This window comes from Bos javanicus, chromosome 27 (genome assembly GCF_032452875.1).
Source record: "Bos javanicus breed banteng chromosome 27, ARS-OSU_banteng_1.0, whole genome shotgun sequence".
Taxonomy (NCBI): Eukaryota; Metazoa; Chordata; class Mammalia; order Artiodactyla; family Bovidae; genus Bos; species Bos javanicus.
In genome coordinates, this window is record NC_083894.1 from 2,549,136 (window position 1) to 2,565,103 (window position 15,968).

The 15,968-nt window shown below is 42.6% G+C and overlaps 1 protein-coding gene and 1 long non-coding RNA gene across 3 annotated transcripts in view; one reads left to right on the forward strand and one right to left on the reverse strand.

Moving 5' to 3' along the window:
* Positions 1-702: 702 nt before the first annotated feature.
* The window catches only part of CSMD1 (CUB and Sushi multiple domains 1), a 2,072,278-nt gene continuing 2,057,012 nt past the window's right edge, over positions 703-15,968 (reverse strand). Inside the window, exons 67-70 of the mRNA XM_061404066.1 lie at positions 14,333-14,445; positions 13,501-13,588; positions 3,987-4,119; positions 703-3,885 (exon numbers count right to left, since the gene is read on the reverse strand). Coding sequence (XP_061260050.1) covers positions 3,726-3,885; positions 3,987-4,119; positions 13,501-13,588; positions 14,333-14,445 — 494 coding nt within the window. The 3' untranslated portion in view covers positions 703-3,725. The remainder of the gene's footprint in view (positions 3,886-3,986; positions 4,120-13,500; positions 13,589-14,332; positions 14,446-15,968) is intronic.
* On the forward strand, positions 3,871-15,623 carry LOC133239787 (uncharacterized). 2 transcript variants are annotated; one of them, XR_009733963.1, is made up of 6 exons: positions 3,871-4,000; positions 8,640-8,768; positions 12,198-12,352; positions 12,431-12,603; positions 13,419-13,485; positions 15,405-15,623. It is a non-coding gene; the product is annotated as an uncharacterized LOC133239787 (long non-coding RNA). The 2 variants fall into 2 exon arrangements; XR_009733962.1 differs by lacking the exon at positions 15,405-15,623 and having other exon boundaries at positions 3,872-4,000; positions 13,419-13,682.

Below are 15,968 nucleotides of genomic sequence, written 5' to 3' on the forward strand. Positions count from 1 at the left end.
TGTCCGTGGGCATCTGGAGCTGGGTCTTCTGCAAGGTAGTCCTTGGCATTTAAAGACATCCGCTGGTCCTAGGAGACCTACACACTAGGCTGGAGGACAAACCTTCGTTACTTGGCAGCCACAGCGGGGCCATTCTTTGTTGTTTTTTTGTTGTGTAATGACTGATTCTCAGGAAAATGACTGTATGATTTGGTTAACTGCACAACACCCCACCTGACACCAAGGACTCGGAAAGCTTTGTGTCCCCCAGCCCAGAAGTGAGCAGGGAGCTGGCTCTGTTGTCACAGGCTCCTGAGGGGGTGTTCTCTGAGCCTTCTTCATGCACGACCCTTGGAATGTTCCGTGAAATCTACGTTTTCTTACATGGCGTTTTCAGTGTTGTGAAGGCTTACAGAAATAACTCACGCTTTTTTTTTTAATCATAAAAGTATAGGCTTGATTTTGGTTTGGAGGGAACTGAAAGCTCTCAGTGATTTTAAGTCAAAAACCATCAAGAAGTCTGTCAGCCTCTGTTTCTCTGTATCAGTGCTTTTCATAAATGTGCTCTTTGTTAACCGCAACAGGGATGCTGTCTTGGGAAAGTATTGACTCTTGTTCTAAACACAGTGAACACCCATCACTAATTTGTTCTTTCCCTCCCCTTCCAATGACTCGCAGGCATCTATTAAAGATAAAATTAATTCACACCAAAAAATAGAAATCTAAAATTAAATATTTAATTAGAACTCTGATTTGCTTTAAAGATAGGTGGCATTGCACAGGCTATATTACACTCTCTGTATAATTTTTTTTGACAAAAAAAGATAACTGTTCATTTTAACAGGTCACTTTAATATTAATACATGTGTAATAGGATTGGAACTGAACGTCAGCTAGAGATGGTACATTGTACATTATTGGGAAAATTACAGTTTTGTATTGTAAAAACATTTATTTTTTTAACAATTTACCTACATTAATCAAAAAATTACAGCATATTTAATAATTTTACAAATTCTTCATAAAAAATATATCTCTGTACAAAAAGGTCATTTGCACCTACTTCATGTCAGCAGCATGTGGCGAGGTGGCGAGACGGGTGGCTGATGGCGATGGTTTCCTGATCATAATGCCAGCGTTCTTTCCCCTTTTTTATAATAGCTTTCTGTGGTTTTTTTTGTGGTTGTTTACAAAATATTTTACAGAAGAAAAAAATTATTGCAGCTAGCCTGAAGAAAGGCAAGATGTGTGGGACAAGCAGCAGTTTGAACAGCTTTGAAGCACAGAACCTGTCCGGGGCTCCCGCCCTCCACGGGCTCTGGCTGCTCCCGGAAACAATCCTGCAGCCGGGCAGGAGGGCGCACTTGCCGACGGCCTGGACCGAACCTCCAGCACCTCGCGGGAATCTGATCAACACTGCACACCCTGGGAAGAAACTGGGCAGAATTCTCGCACAAGAATTTCATGGGATACTTTTTTTTTTTTTAATAACATGCTCCAAACTGGCAACCGAGGACACTCTGACTTTGCACACAAAGGAGAATCACGTCTGATCTGATATGTGGTTTCTTGTATGTAGGTATGTCCTGTCGTGTCAGGGTTTTGTAACGTCATTGACCAGCAAGCAGGTCAGGGATGTGGAGAGAGACACTGATTCAGACTCTGAAGTCAGCATTTTGCACCTAGTTTGAATGACTCAAACCGCATATGTACACGCTATTATATTTATCTATATGTATGTATATATATACACCTCATATGTATAGTAACCCTGTTCTCCCCTGCACACAAAGATGCGACAGCTTCCTCCTGTCTTTTCTTTACCTCAGCTCCCTGGGTGTGCGAGGAGCCTGCCTCTAACTGACCTCATCTGGCCTAAGGAGAAGAAGCCATAAGGACTCCAGGCTGCAAAGCCCTCTTGGTCCCACTGCCAGTCTGGCCAGGGCGAACCCTGGAGCTCCACGCTGCGGGTGGGAGAGGCTGGGAGAGGCCGGGGCCGTGGAGCTTGGCCACACTTCCCAACAGCTGTGCCCTTCAAACAGGCAGCACAACAGTGAATGCCCCATGGGTAAGAGCGACTGAAATGTTCAAATTGAAACTTTTGAAAGAATGAGCTATTATCCTGACATTTGTGTTTTTCCTTTCTCACTTTTCAAGCCCTGCATCGAAGCATGCAACAAACGCATCAGTCTTAAAGGTACGTATGAACATGTCCTCAAGAACCAAGTCTCTACCGATGCTGCCAAGGATGGACAAAGGGGACCTTCTCAGTAAGTGGAATGCGTACTTAAAACTCAGGTAATAACATACGCCTTGGCTTTAAAAAAAATTTTTTTTTTTTTTTTAATCAAACAGCTGTAAGTAAAAATAAACATGATCTCCGAGTTTATTATGTAAACATCCTCACGGCTGCATCTTCTGCTTCCTGTCTGGGCTTTTACCGCCTTGGTAATCACACCTACTTTATTTATACTGTGATTCCTAATTTACCTGTGAAGAATTTTGAGCTCAGAAAAATCACCAAAGTTTTCTTTCCATCTGGGATTATACAGCATGAAACAGAAGAAATCTATAATAGTAATATCTAAACTGTGTCATCAGGAAAGAAGAGTGGGTGTGACTTTTCCTTGCCTCTAAAGGAACGCTTACTATTTTGATCATCCCGAAACTTTTCCACTGCATCCCAGGAACACACAGTCTTTTAACATAAAATGAGAGGGATGGCAGCGAAAGAGAGAAATCACAGCAGAGGATGGACAGGAAGACTGTGTGGTGAGCCCAAACCCACAGGCAGGTCATGAGCGACCTAAAATAAATTACTATTCACATCTGTACATGGCACATAGAAAGTGCTGCAGACCTCCTGCTATGAAGTAGTGGAATATTGACGATCATGGGATGGGGACAAGACCAAAGAAAGGATGAGGGGAAATAAAAGGCCTCTGTTCTTTCTCAATGAATTCAACACAGCTGTGAAGCTAAAAGAAAGCAGTAATAAAATAAGTCTCTTCGTATTATTTTTCCTTTTAAAACCTGTGCCATATCTGGGGAATTTTTTTCTTTTTTCTCACACGCTAACTAAACTGCAGCTGGAATGCTTAGCTTGACAGTATGGCAGGATGCTTATATACAATGGATAGTGTGTAGAAACCCCGTGTAAATAGTTTATTTTTTTTTATCAGAATCTTAGTCATTCATAACACACTAGTGCAAAAAATTGTGCATCAAAAATTCTGCGAGAGAACAGCTGACTGGGAAGTTTGCAGATGGCCCTGGGGCGGCCCCGAGGTGAGCTGCGGGGCCCTCGAAGCTTGCCGGTCTCGGGGAGGACGGCGCAAAGCGTCTGCAGGTGTGTGCGGCTGCCGGAAAGGTGTCTTCTTCAGGAGGGCTTTTTTTTTTTCTTCTTTTTCCAGAATATTCATGGGGATTAAAAAAAAAAACAAAACAATGAACCCATACTGCGGTGCTACCATGTGTGGCCCAGAGGCCGTCCGGCGGAGGCTGCACTGAGAGGCAGCGGGGCCACACCAGGCGGGCAGGGCTGCCAGGCAAGGCCGCGCATCCCGGGCCGCGCCCTCCTCCGCGCGCCTGGGCCGCAGCTGGCGGCGGCGGGCCGCTCCGGGATGAGGGCCTGTCTGTGGCCCGCGCCCCCGCGTGCCGGGAGGGGCCGGAGGGGAGGGTTTGTGGCACCTGTGATCCCTGCTGTCCGTCGTCGGAGGTATGGCTATGAGGCGGCCGCCCGCGGGCTACACCACGGTGCACACCGTGTTCAGAGTCGTGTCAAAGCGCACGGCCTTGGCCTCAGTGGGCTTTAAGTTCGTGTCGTACATGGGGTTCTCAAAGGAGGCCTGCCCGTTGCTGTTCTCGTGGCCCGCGTAGCCGTTGTACTGGACCTTGGGTCTCGTCCTAGGGGCGGGAGACAAGAAGGGGGGCAGGCCGTCAGGACCGCAGGGCCAGGCCCTGGGGAGAGACGCAGCGTCTGTAAACCGACGGCGGGGCTACGGTACCTGTGTTTGTAGAGGTAAAATGCAAACCCTGATAAGATGAGAGCGAAGAACGGAACTAGAATGGCAGCCGCCACAGAGCCGCTGCTGGTGCCTTGGTAGTGACTCGAGGAGTCCTGGTCGGAGCTCACGGGGTCTGGAAAAGAAAGGGAGCTTTAACCTGCCGTCAGTGTCCTCCTGCTCACCCAGAGACAGAGCGACAATCGGTTTATAAATAAAGGTAGACTCTACAAGAAGCAGAAAGTGTTCCCATTCCATTGGGAAGCAGCTGACACTTCTTTGAAAGATTTTAACATCCATCTTAAGGAGTAAGACACAAAAAACTGGTGGGTCCTCATTTACCTTCAGCCCTGTGACAGTGTCGTGTTTCCAGTGTGAGAACAGCAAAGGGGGCTGTGGTTATATTGACTTTTGCTTATAGTTATATTGACTTTTGCTTATGGCTGTAGATACTCACATTTGTGTAAAGTCTAACTGAAGCATATACAGGGCTGTATCTGTCTATAGATGTGGGTAGCATGTGCTTTTTGCTCCAGCCCCAGGACAAATCACTGAAATTACACAAGAAGTCCAGGTGTCTATAGAAGTGGAATCACATTCATGTCTGACTCTGGGTGACCCCATGGACTGTAGCCCACCAGGCTCCTCTATCCATGGAATTCTATAGACCAGAATACTGGAGTGGGCAGCCATTCCCTTCTCCAGGGAAGCTTCCCAAATCAGGGATTGAACCCAGGTCTCTCACACTGCAGGTGGATTCTTTACCATCTGAGCCACCATGGAGACATGTGAATATCTTGGTGCAATCTACCTTTAGTGGCATAGATTCCAAAATTCATTATGAGTTTAGAAATCATCAAAGAATGCACGTCAATGTTATAAAGCAAGTTTCTATAAAATAAGTTCTGTCCATTAGAAGGGAAGGCAAGTATAAACATCTCAGACACCAGGCAGGCGATATGATCATTAATTTGTGTATCTCCACAGTGGAGAGTTCTGCACAGCACTGAGGAAGAAGCAAACACTAAAATTTCAGATCAGAGAACATTTATCAAGGGATTATTGCCAAATAAGTTTATTCTTAAAGAATTTACTTATAAAACACAATTTTGAAATGTATTTGGCTTAAATGCATGGAACCACTCAATGCACATGTGTAGTTAATTATGACTGGGGTCATCTGAATATAGCAGAACTGTAAAATGAAGCTGACCTCGTTTCAAAGTATAGTTCCAGAATTTATGAGATGTTTCCTGTTCCATTTTTTTTTAACAAAACACAAATACAAAGAAGTAATCAAATATTTAAAATAATTAAATAGCCTTTTAAAGAAATTTTAATAAAATCTTAAAAATGATATTGTCATCTCCTTCAGTAGATGGGCTTCCCAAGGTGACACTGGTGGTAAAAAATCCTCCTGCCAATGTAGGAGATGCAGGTTCAATCCCTGGGTCGGGAAGATCCCCTGGAAGCAGGCATGACAACCCACTCTGGTATTCTTGCCTGGAGAATCCCATGGACAGAGGAGCCTGGTGGGCTACAGTCCATGGGGTTGCAAAGAGTTGGACAGGACTGAGTGACCGAACATTCACACATACCTTCAGTAGATGCAGGATTATGCTACTCACTACCACCTCCAGTTCTTATGTAAACATGTTTTATCCTGGATGTTGGCACCTTGTAAATCAACCATACCTTTTGGCGATCCTCCTGTATCAGCATGTGTGATTCAGATTTAATTTTTCATTTTCAGGTGCATACACCAGCTGTCATGCACGGGGGATGTTAGATACTTGTTCTAAATCTCAGCACCCAGGAGATGGGCTTGTGAGCAGAGCCAGTGGGGTGCCCCCTCCCTGGGCACAACGTTAGCATAAGTGATGCAGAGACTCAGGGCTGTGGTGGGGCTAGAGCCCTGGGGACAGCATCAAGAGCTTCCTGGGGGTGGTGGTGCAGCAGGGCAGGCCTGTCCAGCCTGGGGGCCGGGTGCAGCAGTAACCCCAGCCACCAGGGGTGGCACTTTCCAGCCAGGAGAACCCAGTGCCGCTCAAAGGGCCTAGCTTCAGTGATTTATTGTGAGAGTGAAATGTCAGGACATCTCAGCTACTTAGAACCTTAGCCGCACAGTTTCCCCAGGACCCACATTTACTAGAAAATTGGTTGCATGATGTCCGGGTAGTTGTCTGGCCAGCTTTCCTCTTAAATCTCCAGTTCCTACAGTACAACCTGGAACATAACAGTTGCTCAGTACATATTTGAGAAATGGAAAAAATGGTGCTGTGTTTGTAGTGGTTCAGTATCTGCTGGTTTCCTTTAAGTTACCATGGCTCATTCTCGAGGTGTTTATAATTCTGTGCATCTCTGCTCATCCTGATAAATTTGTAGTCTGCTTAAATGAACCAAAGCCACTTTCTGTTATCTGCAAGCAAGACTATATATTTTTGGCCATAATAGATCTCAGACTTCCAATTAATAAAATCCTGGATAATGGACCTGCCACAGGAGACCTCACATCATGACACAGGGCAACATGAAAGGTCTTTTTGAATTAAACTCCTGACTTGACTCTGAAATTATTATGCTGTCTGGATCTCCTAGTTAATTTCAGTTATTTACCCATGTTTTAATAATTTAAAGGGTAATACATGCACATGATATTAATTAAAGTAGCATAAGCAGATATAAAAATAAATATGAAGATGATGGACATAAAGGGTCACGCCTTGCCTTTTGCACTAGTTTTCCTCTTTATGATTAACAAGGTCTTCAGTTTTGCTTTTGTTTGTGCTTTAGCGTCCTTCACATAATGTCCTAGTATAGTGTGTGTGTGTATATATGTATTTGTATTTATTTATTTGGCTGCACTGGGTCTTAGTTGCGGCATGCAGGATCTAGTTCCCTGATGAGGAATGGAACCAGGGCCCCCAGCATGGGGTGTGCGGTGTCTAGGCTGCTGGGCCACCAGGAAAGTCCCCCGTGTATTATTAATATACATGACTATTCTCTGTTCTTACTTTCCTAAAATATGGGTATACTATTTACTTTTTTTTAAATTTGCCTTTTTAAACTTAACCATATATTTGTGAGGGCTTCCCTGGTGACTCAGTGGGTAAAACGTCTGCCTACAATGCAGGAGACCCAGGTTCGATCCCTGGGTCGGGAAGATCCCCTGGAGAAGGAAATGGCAACCCACTCCAGTACTCTTGCCTGGAAAATCCCATGGACTGAGAAGCCTGGTAGGCTACAGACCGTGGGGTCACAAAGAGTCAGACACGACTGAGTGACAATTATTATTATAATTATGTATTTGTGAAGTTCTTCCATCTGCGCATGTGCATGTAATTGTTTTTAGGTGTGCAGTATTCTATTAATTGGCTAAACCAGAATTTATTTAGCCAGTTTGCTGCTGAAGAACATTTGGTTCATTTCTAGCCTTTCTCTGTGATGCCACCATGAAATCCCCTTTCTGCAGCAATGCATCAGCAGGAGGCTGAATATACAGGATAGATTCTAAGAAGTAAAGCACTGCCCAACAGAACGTGTACCTTGTAGCATTGCTCAGTTCAGTTCAGTCGCTCAGTCGTGTCCAACTCTTTGCGACCCTATGAATAGCAGCACACCAGGCCTCCCTGTCCATCACCAACTCCTGGAGTTTACCCAAACTCATGTCTATCGAGTTGGTGATGCCATCCAGCCATCTCATCCTCTGTTGTCCCCTTCTCCTCCTGCCCCCAATCCCTCTCAGCATCAGGGTCTTTTCCAATGAGTCAACTCTTCGCATGAGGTGGCCAAAGTATTGGAGCTTCAACTTCAGCATCAGTTCTTCCAATGAATACCCAGGACTGATCTCCTTTAGGATGGACTGGTTGGATCTCCTTGCAGTCCAAGGGACTCTCAAGAGTCTTCTCCAACACCACAGTTCTCAGTCTTACCTAATCTCTCTCCAAAGTGGCATCCCGATTTCCTCCCAATCCATCTCAGGAGAGACCTGGACACTGTGTCCAATCTCCGCCCGCCCACGCCCCCTGCCTCCATCCTTGCCTCTCGCTGCCCCACTTCTGCACATGATTACCACTGCTGCTGCCCTAGGAAATCAGGTGCAGTGTGCAGCTGTTTTCTCAGTTGTGCTTCTTAAGAATGAAGGTGAGTGTCTTTTCACGTTATAGACTGGAGCACTACTGAAAGAAATGCACATACTGTAGAATTCACCCTTTTAATGCTAGGGTGCAAGAATTCACCCTTTTAATTCAAGAGTTTTCTTTTTTACTATTAAAAATGTGGGGGTTTGATGCTGCAGTGATCACCACAACCTATGTGAGAACATTGCTGTCGCCCCTAAAATTGAACAGAGGCCCTCAGCAGTCAATCCTCTGTACTCCAGCTTTAGGCAACCACTGCTCTACTCTCAGTCTGTATAGATTTGGCTGCTCTGGATACAGCATATAAATACAAGAACTCAGTATGTGTTTTTTGGTGAGTGGCTTCTCGTATTTAGCATGACGTTTTCAAGATAATATCGACAGTATGCATGCACCACATGCTGTTGATCTGTTCACTGCTGATGGACACTTGGGTTGTTTCCACATTTGGACAATTGGGAATAATGCTGGTATAAACATTCATGTGTAGATTTATGTGTGAACATGTGTTTCCTAGTTCTCTTGTCATATGTGTTGGAGTGGAAATGCTGAACCTTGTGGAAGCCTCATGTTTCAACTACCTGATGAATGACTGCCAGGCAGTTTTCCACAGCAACCACACCATCATCACTTTTGCATCAGCATGGTATGAGCCTCCTAATTGCTGCACATCTTTGCTTGCACTTATTTCTTGTTATTATGATCTCAGCCACCCAAGTGGGTGTGAGGTGGTTTTGATTTGTGTTTCCCTAATGATTAATGATGTTGAGCATCTTTTCATTTACTTGTTGGTCATTTTTATCTCTTTGGAGAAATGTGTATTCAAATTGGTTGCCAGTGTTCTAATTAGGTTGTTTGCCTGCTAAACGTGTGCTTGAGGAGACCTTATGAATAGCTGAGAAAAGAAGAGAAGCTAAAGGCAAAGGAGAAAAGGAAAGATGTATCTATTTGAAGAGTTCCAAAGAATAGCGTGGAGAGATGGGAAAGCCTTCCTAAGTGAACAATGCAAAGAAATAGAGGAAAACAATAGAATGGGAAAGGCTTGAGATCTCTTCAAGAAAATTAGAGATACCAAGGGAATACTTCATGCAAAGATGGGCTCAATAAAGGACAGAAATGGTATAGACCTAACAGAAGCAGAAGATATTAAGAGGAGGTGGCAAGAATACACAGAAGAACTATACAAACAAAGATCTCTATGACCCAGATAACCATGATGATATGATCACTCACCTGGAGCCAGACATCCTAGAATGAGAAGTCAAGTCAGCCTTAGGGGATATCACTATGAACAAAGCTAGTGGAGGTGACGGAATTCCAGTTGAGCTATTTCAAATCCTAAAAGATGATGCTGTGCAAGTGCTGCACTCGATATGCCAGCAAATTTGGAAAACTCAGCAATGGCCACAAGACTGGAAAAGGTCAGTTTTCATTCCAATCCGAAAGGTAATGCCAAAGAATGCTCAGACTACTGCACAACTGCATTCATCTCACGTGCTAGCAAAGTAATGCTCAAAATTCTGCAAGTCAGGCTTCAATAGTATGTGAACCGTGAACTTCCAGATGTTGAAGCTGGATTTAGAAAAGGCAGAGGAACCAGAGATGAAATGGCCAACATCCATTGGATCATCAAAAAAGCAAGAGAGTTCCAGAAAAACATCTACTTCTGCTTTATTGACTACACCAAAGCCTGTGACTATGTGGATCACAACAAACTGTGGAAAATGAATACCAGACCACCTGACCTGTCTCCTGAGAAATCTGTATGCAGGTCAAGAAGCAACAGTTAGAACTGGACATGGAACAACAGACTGGTTCCAAATAGGAAAAGGACTAAGTCAAGGCTATATTTTGTCACCCTGCTTATTTAACTTATATGCAGAGTACATCATGCGAAATGCCAGGCTGGATGAAGTACAAGCTGGAATCAAGATTGCTGGGAGAAACATCAATAACCTCAGATATGCAGATGACACCACCCTAATGGCAGAAAGCGAAGAACCAAAGAGCCTCCTGATGAAAGTAAAAGAGGAGTGTGAAAAAGTTGGCTTAAAACCCAACATTCAGAAAACTAAGATCATGGCATCTGGTCCCATCATGGCAAGTAGATGGGAAAACAATGGAAACAGTGAGAGAATTTATTTTTGGGGGGCTCCAAAATCTCTGCAGATGGTGACTGCAGCTATGAAATTCAAAGACGTTTGCTCCTTGGAAGAAAAGCTATGACCAACCAAGACAGCATATTATAAAGCAGAGACATTACTTCACCAACAAAGGTCCGTCTAGTCAAAGCTATGGTTTTTCCAGTAGTCATGTATGGATGTGAGCGGTGGATCACAAAGAAAGCTGAGCATTGAAGAATTGATGCTTTTGAACTGTGGTGTTGGAGAAGACTCTTGAGAGTCCCTTGGACTGCAAGGGGATCCAACCAGTCCATCCTAAAGGAAATCAGTCCTGAATATTCATTGGAAGGACTGATGCTGAAACTGAAACTCCAATACTTTGGCCACCTGATGTGAAAAACTAACTCATTAGAAAAGACCCTGATGCTGGGAAAGATTGAGGGCTGGAGGAGAAGGGGATGAGATAGTTGGATGGCATCACTGACTTGATGGACATGAGTTTGAGTAAACTCTGGGAGCTGGTGATGGACAGGGAAGCCTGGCATGCTGCAGTCCATGGGGTCACAAAGAGTCAGACATGACTAAGCAACCAAACTGAACTGAAATGTGTACTATTTAGCAATAGGGTTTATATATTCTGGATACATGTGTCTGAGTAGATACATGGCTTGTACTTTCTCCCATTCTGATTGGGGGGGTGTAATAGGGGGGCTAGATTTCCTTAATATTTATTTTCATTTGGTTGACCGTTCCACATCTTAGTTGCAGCATGCAGTATCTAGTTCCCTGACCAGGGATCAAACCTGGGCCCCCATTGGAGAATGGAGTCTTAGCCACTAGACCACTAGGGAGGTCCTTGGGACTTCGATTTTAATGGGGAAACCAATTTATTTTTGTTTCTTACACAATTTTTGCATTAGAGATGCCTTTCAAACTAACTTGCTTTAGTATCCATTTCGGAGAAGGCAATGGCACCCCACTCCAGTAATTTTGCCTAGAAAATCCCATGGATGGAGGAGCCTGGTACGCTGCAGTCCATGGGGTCATTAGAGTCGGACACGACTGAGCGACTTCACTTTCACTTTTCACTTTCATGCAATGGAGAAGGAAATGGCAACCCACTCCAGTGTTCTTGCCTGGAGAATCACAGGGACAGGGAAGCCTGGTGGGCTGCTGTCTACGGGGTTCCACAGAGTCAGACACGACTGAAGTGATGCAGCAGCAGTATCCATTTAAAGATAATCACTTTTTTTTTTTTAATTTATCTACTGACTGGAGACAATTAAGAGGTTGCTTATTTTTATCCATAAAAATAGAGTGTAGCCATAACTCTGAAATGAATGGCTGTTGTTGAAACATTACTTACACATAGACTTTTCCTCATTAGTTGAATGGGAGACTTGCTTGTGATTCACATTATTTTGTGAGCCAAATTGTTTTTCCTGACAATAAGCTCATCATCACATGAGAAGATCACTTGTTAAAGCAAGCTGTTCTTTTGTTAGATTAAAAAGAAATGGGGCAGTGCAAAAAAATTCTCAACAGCAAAGTGATGATTCTGGTCAGGCTGACTAGATCAGTAAACTCTGCCATCCACGGAGTATTGTGCACGGCTCGCTGGGGTGTCCTTAGACGGAATTACTAGAGCATGTGCCTCGGAGAAAGGAGGGCAGATAACCACAGGGTTTGGCTCAGAGCAAGAGAAAACTTCACCATCATTAGTGCTGGCCTATTTTCATTATCTCAAAATAATGTGACCCCATTGAAAGCTCCATCTCAGCCATGGCTGACATTGTAATTTAAAGCTCTTCTATGTAAAAGTTCTTAATTTGGAAAGGTGGGTTTAGAGTATTGTATTATTAATTGTATAATTAATTGTATGATCCCTTTTGGTCAAGTTTTTTTTTTTTTCCAAGCATGATATTATACAGTTTGATATATATTTCCTTTAGAATCCCTCAGGATGCTGATAAAGGCTTTATGAAATGAGCACATCAGTGACAACCATCACCGAATACTACACTCATGTTCCTCTGAAAGACTGCTTGGCATCAAATCCTACACAGTGGAACTCCTCTATGTACAATTAATACGTTAGGAGCATTCTGTAACTAAAGTAGAAAGTAGCTGATAGTAACATGGCACTCATCTCATTATAAAAATTGCCTCTTCTCATCTTTGTTAGCAGCAACATGAGTAAGGACGTGTGTGAGAAGAGCTTTAGCACAAAGCAAACCCTCATGTTGACTCAATCTTCCCAGCAACCGGGAACTGACTCTCTACTGAGATTTCAGATGACGAAATAGGCTCCAGAGTGTTGTAATTCCTCCTGGATCACAGAACTAGCAAGTGGATGAGGTAAGCTGCACATCTAGTAGTTTTTTTCATACATTTTTCTTGTCTAATTACTAAGATATACATCAAGTACTTGAGAAAGACATAAAGAAGGCAGGCAGGCAGATTTGTCCCTTCTATCTAGAGCAAACTTCTTTCTCATATATATAAGTCACAAACACCATTCCACATCAATATGTAATCTTTGTTCTCTAATGACATATATTGAATTAAACTGTCTTACATTTAATATAACACATTGCATAAGATTGATGTAAGAAGCAATTCATTTATGATATATGTGTGAGATATGCAGGTTATTTCTAATTTCAACTATTAAGAATAGTCCTGCTGTACACATACCTGAATATGCAAAAAATCATGGTCACACTTGTCTGATTAAAAATCTTAGAGATAGAATTTTTTATAAAAGATTATTGTCAAATTATAGACATCTACTCACACACTCACCAAAAATGAACACCCAAGTGCCTTTTTCTAGTCCACACCAAATCTGACATTCTCATAGCTGAACATGATCTATCTTTGTTACCATAATACATATTTTTCAAGTTAATATCTTTTCATAGTTTATTGGCCATTTTAAATTACTCTTTCTTAATGATATTCTTAGGGTAATATAGTGTGTTTATTCTTTGAATTTCCATTTTGCTTTCTTCCCATATTTCAAAGTATTTCTTTGTATATTAAAGATATTCTGTGTCTGGCATATTTATGCCAGCTGATATTTCCTGTTTTGCTTGCTGAGGAGAAAGATTTTTTCATCCAGTTGTAAAATATGTGTCTCTCCTGTTATTTTTGTTTCTGTTTCTTTCCAGTCACATTTTCTATTGCATTCAGCTCAGTCACCTGCAGACCACCCTGATATTTGATTTGAAAAATCATGTAAGTGCAGCATACCTTGCCTTTCCAGCTTGAATTTCCCAAAGTCTTTTCCGTGTATGTCACCTTGAAAAGTAAACCCTCCTCTTTCAAGTCCGGATGATACCTGATACACGTGAAAAGGAAGAAAACAACAAAAATTAACCATAACCTCTTCTTTTATAATAATATAAATATTATTTCTCCTATTTAAACATTAATGGTTAGTTATTTTAAACATTTGTTATTCCTTTGAGATTCTCATTTATAGTTAAAATTGAGAAATACAGATATGAACTTTCAACTACCAAACTCTGTCTAATTTTGATGTCCAAAACAGTAGTAAAATTTACACCTTATTTATATGTTTAGTATCCTTGGTAAGGGGGACACACATACGAATCACCTCCGAGCCTGCATTATGTAAAACTCACTGTGTCACAGCTGCTGTCTCCTGTGTATCACGTGAGGCCCTTTACACTCGAGTTTGATGATGAATTAGTGCAGAAGCATTGGATTAACTTGTGAAAGAGACCATGAAGGGGTACCGGGGTCTCTCTTGGCACGTGCAGGGTGGTTACTGTGGCTTTGGGGAAAGTCTGGCTCCGCTGTCACAGTGGGGTGTGGTCTGCACCTAAGCTCTTGTGTGTCTGACAGGAGCAGCCTGTCGCTCCGGGCCGGTTTCTTTCTGGTCTCAGAGACGGCTTTCTTCCATCAGATGATGAAGGGGTGACACTGCTGCAAGGCCAGGGCGAGGGCCCTGAGTTTTCACGGTGCAGAGAGGACCCAGGTCATCTTGGAAGGAATCCCCGTTGGTGCCCCCAACTCTGTGCAGACATGATGATTAGAAAACCCTCCAGGAAGTACTCACATAACCATCCAGTCCCCAGTTGTCATTCTCAAAGTTGCTGACGAAAATATCCACTGGACCTTTTATCTGAAAAGCTTTCAGAAGTAAGTGGGCCTCCTCCTTCTTGTAAACACCTAGGAAAGGAGTATGGGTTATTCTTACATCGCAGAAATGCTTATGGTCAGGAAGGTAGGCACTTGGCCCATTTATGTGGAATATGATATAGAGAGGATAGTGTTTTCAATAACAGCGATTAGTGTTTCTATTTTTAAAGTTTAGCTGTAGTCCTCCTTTTTCCCTAAAAATCACGTCTTATTGAAGTCATTGTCTGTCTCGAGTAAGTATTGTCTACTTCACACAATTCAACATCTTTATCCCACAGGAGGAAAAAAAGTAATATACATTCACTTATATTAAGTTTTTTAAATTCATCATTTTTATTCCGTTTGTACTCACTTCTGAGGACAGGGGTATGTGTTATAGAAAAGAATAAGATACAAGACCTAGGGGATTAAACTACTGTGTATGAAATAAACAAGCTAGAAAGATATATTGTATATTACAGGTAATATACCAGATATTTTACAATAACTTTAAATGGAGACTAATCTACAAAAATATTGAATCACTAAAAAAATGATGTCTTGATAAAAACAGCTATGCTGAATGGACATGTGAAGAGTTTGTACACAATTCTTAAAATTTCAGCGTGGGAAAATGTAACTATTTATAAATCAATTAAGAAAAAAAGAGAGACCATAAAAATAGCCCCAAATATAGCTACTTATATAGATGAACTGTGCTTATTAAAATGAAATGAACAGCTTCATGGACAAAGGTCCACTGAATGACTGCTGAATGGTTTCATCCAGGGCATCCGGATGTGTATTGGGGATGTGCGGGGATGTGCCCACAGCTATGGCTAGTTCCCTACCCAAAGGAGGAACCAAATGAATAAGTAAACAAAGAAATGACCAGATATTAAATAATAATAATAATGAACCCAAAAGCCTTCTGTGCAGAGAGACAGGCTCAAGGGAAGGTCACACTGTTTCAGGAACGCCAGCAGTTAATTCCCACTTTCTCTCATTAGAGAAACAGACCTCTAAAAACATTGCAGAAGACTGTCCACTGGCCAGTCACACAAGAGGAATGGAACCCATGGACAATAAAGACCCATGGATGGGGAGGACCACCTAACGAGTTGACTCTGGGCTGCTGTCCATCACTACCATCAGCAGCTCTGTGTTCTTGGCACACAGTTTGTGGAACCCCACTTCCACAAACTCTTAGTAAAGATAGATATATATATGTATTCAGGAGATTTTTGTGGTGTTTAAATTACAGCACCCCATAGGACGCCAGGTCCTGGCTGGCTTTCCAGGAGCATGACTTGTCCTTCCTCCTGTATGCTTCTTCGCAATCAGACTGTACACAGCGGGTGGACTTCTGTCTAGCCACTGGGCCTCAGTCTGAACAACTCTTGATACAAACTTTTCTCCAGATCCAAACCTAACTGCATCAAAGTCACACTGGAGAACATTTCCTTTGGGAAAAAAGTCCAAACTCCATGAAGAAAAATATTATCCAAAGGACCTGGGTGAGCCTAAGAAATCTGAATATTTTACAAAGTCTCAGTTATTCTGATCCAGGACTA